At 56.3% G+C, this 4721-nt stretch overlaps 1 protein-coding gene across 1 annotated transcript in view; it reads right to left on the reverse strand.

The window, feature by feature from the left end:
• LOC130586263 (forkhead box protein P4-like) overlaps window positions 1-4538 on the reverse strand; it is a gene marked incomplete at its 3' end in the record, with an annotated part of 15160 nt that extends 10622 nt beyond the window's left edge. Inside the window, exons 1-2 of the mRNA XM_057387018.1 lie at window positions 4419-4538; window positions 2247-2345 (exon numbers count right to left, since the gene is read on the reverse strand). Of these exons, the coding sequence (XP_057243001.1) occupies window positions 2247-2345; window positions 4419-4523 (204 nt within the window). The remainder of the gene's footprint in view (window positions 1-2246; window positions 2346-4418) is intronic.
• Window positions 4539-4721: the final 183 nt, after the last annotated feature.

Consider the following 4721-nt stretch of genomic DNA (forward strand, 5'->3'; position numbering starts at 1 on the left):
GCTCGGGATGGACTGGGATGTGCTGCAGCTCAGCCCCATCACAGTGGGATTCATGGATTCATGCCTGGCTGAGCCCCATCCTGGTGAAATTCATGGATTCATGAATCAGCAGCCTCACTCAGCCCCATCCCGGTGGGATTCACGGATTGAAGGATTCATGGATTTGCCACCTAGCTTAGCCCAGTCCTGGTGAGATTCATGGATTMATGGATTTGATGCCTGGCTCAGCCCCATCCTGGTGAAATTTCATGGATCCACTGCCTGGCCCAGCCTCTTCCTGGTGAGATTCATGGAGTCATGGTTTCATGGATCCCCTGCCTGGCCCAGCAGGCATTCATCCCATCAGGATTCATGGATTGAGGGATTCATGGATTTGATGTCTGACTCAGCCCAATCCTGGTGAGATTCATGGATCTGATGTCTGACTCAGCCTGATCCTGGCAGGATTCATGGGTTTATGGATTCATGGATTCATGGACTGAGGGATTGATGGATTGAGGGATTCATGGATTCATGGACTGAGGGATTGATGGATTGAGGGATTCATGGATTCATGGACTGAGGGATTAATGGATTCATGGGTTTATGGATTAATGGATTCATGGACTGAGGGATTCATGGACTGAGGGATTCATGGATTCATGGACTGAGGGATTAATGGATTCATGGGTTGAGGGACTCATGGATTCAGGAATTCATGGATCCTCTGCCTGGCTCAGCCCAATCCTGGTGAGATTCATGGATCTGATGTCTGACTCAGCCTGATCCTGCAGGATTCATGGATTTATGGATTCATGGATTGAGGGGTTCATGGATTCATGGACTGAGGGATTCAAGGATCCACGAATTCATGGCTCAGCCCCTTCCCGGTGCCCCACTGCGGCTCAGCACCCATGGACACAGAGCATCCCCGCATCCCCCGGGACAGGATGCTGCTGACAAACCTTTCCCACACCTTCCCATCCTCCTGTCTGTGCTCCCCTTCCCTGGGGCAACCCCAGCCAGGCAGATCTGATCCATTCCTCTCCATCTGAGCATCTTGGCTCCTTCCCAGCCCTGTTCCCACCTGCTGACCCATGGAAGGAGCCCTGGGAATCGGGCAGAGGGGGAGCAGGAGTTGCTGGGTTTATAAATCCTGCAGCGGGGCTGGAACCAAATCCTGCTGCGGGTTTCCAAGGAGGCATCCCAGACACTCCAGCCCTTCCCTGAACCTCCAGGCATCGCCATTCCAACGGGCAAAGACGAACACGGACTTTATGAACACCGGCCACCCGAATTTTGGTGGTGAAACCAAAATCCCAGGATTCTGAGGAGGGGAAACACCTCCATCCCCTTGCTGGGACCCCTCCAGTGCTTTGGGCACACACCCYGCTCCAGCAGCACCCAGCACCCCTTCCCTCTCCCCTCCAGCCTCTCTTTCTTGTTGGATAAATTTCCTATCTCCTCTGCACCATTTAATTAAAAGTTAACATGTGCTTTTTAAAGCGCAGCCCGCTAAAGCGAGCGCTTTGTTCCAGCTTAATTATATCCCTGCTCGGTGCTGCAAGAGAACAGCRCCAGGGCCAGCGGGAAAGTCCTTGAGGAAGCTCAGATTTATCCCTCCCCCCGTTTCCTGGAGCACCAGCAGCTCCTGGAGATGGCTCTGATAAACCTGACCCTATAAATGCACCGACACCCCATAGTGAGGGCCTAGTGTCACCCCGAGCCACTCCGGCCACCCTGATGCCAACGTGTCTGTGCCACCCCAACACAAGATCTGGGCTTAAAATCTTCTTTTCCTGCAAAAGAAGCTTAATTTGAAGTGCAGGGTGTCCATCAGGCTGAAGGATTTTGGGAGGGGTGATGGTCACCAACAGCTCCAGCACCCCAATTTCCTAAAACTGAGCCAGGGGTGGCTCCACCAACACATCCCTTGTTATTGGGAGCCTGTGAAAGGACACTCAGTGGAGGGGCAGCGATGCCAGATGTGAATTTTGCTAAAACCCCCCAAAAAAGGCAAAAAAACCTCATGTGCTGCGTTTTGGGAAGACAGAGGGGCGAAAATATCCACGGACAAGGATGGGAGTGATGCTGAGTACCGGGTGGGTCTGTGTGACCCAAAACACAGCCACAACCCCTCGGGGGGCATCACTGGGGGAAAGGACAGCAAAACCTGCTGTGTCCCATCCCCACGGGCTCCTGGGGTGCTGGGGGTCCCCCACACCTCGTTTTTGATTTTTTGGTGCCAGCTCTCCAGCTGAGCTCACCTCTTTGGGTTGCTGCTTTCCGGCTTGCTGCTGCTGCTGCTGCTGGGTCAGCAGCTGCAGGTGAAGCTGCTCCTGCTGCTTCTTGTAGTATTCCTGCAGCTGGGGAGGGGAGAGAGTGATGGGCATCAGCAGGGGAACCACCCCATGGCCACCTCATCACCCCATTCCCACCCCATTACCACTCCATTCCCACCTGACCACCCCATTCCCACCCCACTTCTACCCCATTACCCCATTCCCACCCCATCACCCCATTCCCACCCTGTTATCCCATTCTCACCCCTCCACCCCCTTCTCACCCCATTATCCCATTCCCACCTCACCACCCAATTCCCACCCATTCCCATCCCCTAATCCCATTCCCATCCCCTAACTCCATTCCCTCTATTCCCATCCCCATCACCCCATTCCCACCCCATTATTCCATTCCCATCCCCTAACCCCATTCCCACCCCATTCCCACCCCATCACCCCATTACCACCCCATTCCCACCCCGCCATCCCCAGCCACTGTCACAAGGTCCCCTGGTGCAGGGTGGGAAGGAAGGACCCCCCCAGAGGAGCCCTGGGCACCCATTCCCGGGGGGCTCCGGGTCCCCGTGGCAAGTGAACCCCCCCAACCCCACCGACACCCACTTTGCTGTTTATTTAATGCCAACCCCRCTGCCCCTTGAGAGAAAAGCAGGCTGGGGTGCTCTGGCACTTCACACAGCATTTCAGCCATGGGGAAACCCCATTTCTGGCACGGTGGGAYCCCAAAACACTGCTGCAAATGCCATGAGAGCCAGGAGGTCCCAGTTGAGAAAGGAGCAGGAGCAGCCCCAATCTCTGCTCTGTGGGTTGGGGGGGTTCAGCCTTGAAACCCCTCAGCCAAAGCAGAGCTGGGCCAGGAAAAAAGGGACAAACCCTTGAATGTGCAAGGAGGGGACAGCTCTGGGACCTGCCACCATCGCCCCAGCCCTGAATGTGCAAGGAGGGGACAGCTCTGGGACCTGGCACCATCGCCCCAGCCCTGAATGTGCAAGGAGGGGACAGCTCTGTGACCTGCCACCATTGCCCTGGCCCTGAATGTGCAAGGAGGGGACACCTTTGGGACCTGTCACCATCGCCCCAGCCCTGAATGTGCAAGGAGGGGACAGCTCTGGGACCTGCCACCATCGCCCTGACCCTGAATGTGCAAGGAGGGGACAGCTCTGGGACCTGGCACCATCGTCCCAGCCCAAAATGAACAGTGGGTGATGGATTTTCTGCGTGCAGAGCAGCGGGAGAAGCACAGGGGGAGCTCAGCGAGACCCCAGAGCCCCCTGCCAGCCTCGAAGGGCTCAGGAATGTCCCCGGGAATCTTTTATCAGCCCCGGGGCTGGTTTGTGCCGGAGAACAGGTTCGGAGGGGCCGGCTGTTTACCCCCGAGCCAGCCCGAGCCGGGGCTGCGAGCAGGAACATTGGGTCAGGGGTGAGAGGTGTGATGTTTGGTTTGCTGCCGGTGGAGAATGTGAGCTATTCCGGCCTGGGTTGTTTAATTTGCAGTCCAACGTGTTTCTTTATCCGGCTCCAGAGAGGCTTTGTGGAAGGACCCACCCAGGGTAGTGTTTACCCTTTGTTCTTTCCCCGGGGCCAACCTTGAATCCTTATCAGCGTGTTTGGAGTAAACAGGTACTGGAGGCAGGAGGAAGGGTGTGGAGGATGCTTGTGGGGTTTCTCCCTCTCTCCCTCCTCCTGTTTACCCAAGCTGGCCTGTTTTGCTTCRGAGTGGAAATATAATTTTTTTTTCCCTTCTCCTCCTTTTTCTTCCCTCCCCARTCTGACTGGAGAAGCCGAGCAGGGTCATGGGAAATAAAGCTCAGCTCTGGAGAGGGACATGGGCACTGCCCCAAGCCTTGCAGTGGCCACAGGGGCTCTGCTCAGGGCACAGCCAGCCAAGAGCATCCACACTGACCCCCTGGACAACCCCAAATCAGCCCCCCTGCAGCAATTTTCTGGATTTTCAGACCCTGGCTCAGGATGGCAGCATCAGCACCGCCAGCCCCCGCAGCTTTTTCCATCCCTGGACGTGCCGGGAATCCCAAAGGAAATACTGGGGAAGGGAAGAAGCCAAGGAGGAAAGAACCCATTTTTCTGCCTCCAGCAAACATTCCCAGAGCTSGGTGGGAATCCCCTGGGAATCAGCCTTACCTGTTGCAGCATTATGGCCTGCTGCTGCTGCAGGAGGGCCTGGAGCTGGGGCGGGGACAGGATCTGCTGCATCTGCTGCGGCGTGATCATCTGCGGGGACATCATGGCCACGGACACGGGCACCTGTGGCAGCGAGGACACGTCACCACTGCTGACCCCAGCCCCAGAGAGCTCACCCCAAACACCACCAGGGCCATTCTGCACATCCCCTATTCCTGTGTCACCTTGGGATGAAGCCCCTGGCTGCTGGGATGTGGTAATAGTGGGGAGATGTCCCACAGTGTGTCCCAAAACTTCCCAAAC

Source organism: Malurus melanocephalus, unplaced genomic scaffold, assembly GCF_030028575.1.
Source record: "Malurus melanocephalus ecotype Western Australia unplaced genomic scaffold, MMel_1.1 scaffold_1114, whole genome shotgun sequence".
NCBI lineage: Eukaryota > Metazoa > Chordata > Aves > Passeriformes > Maluridae > Malurus > Malurus melanocephalus.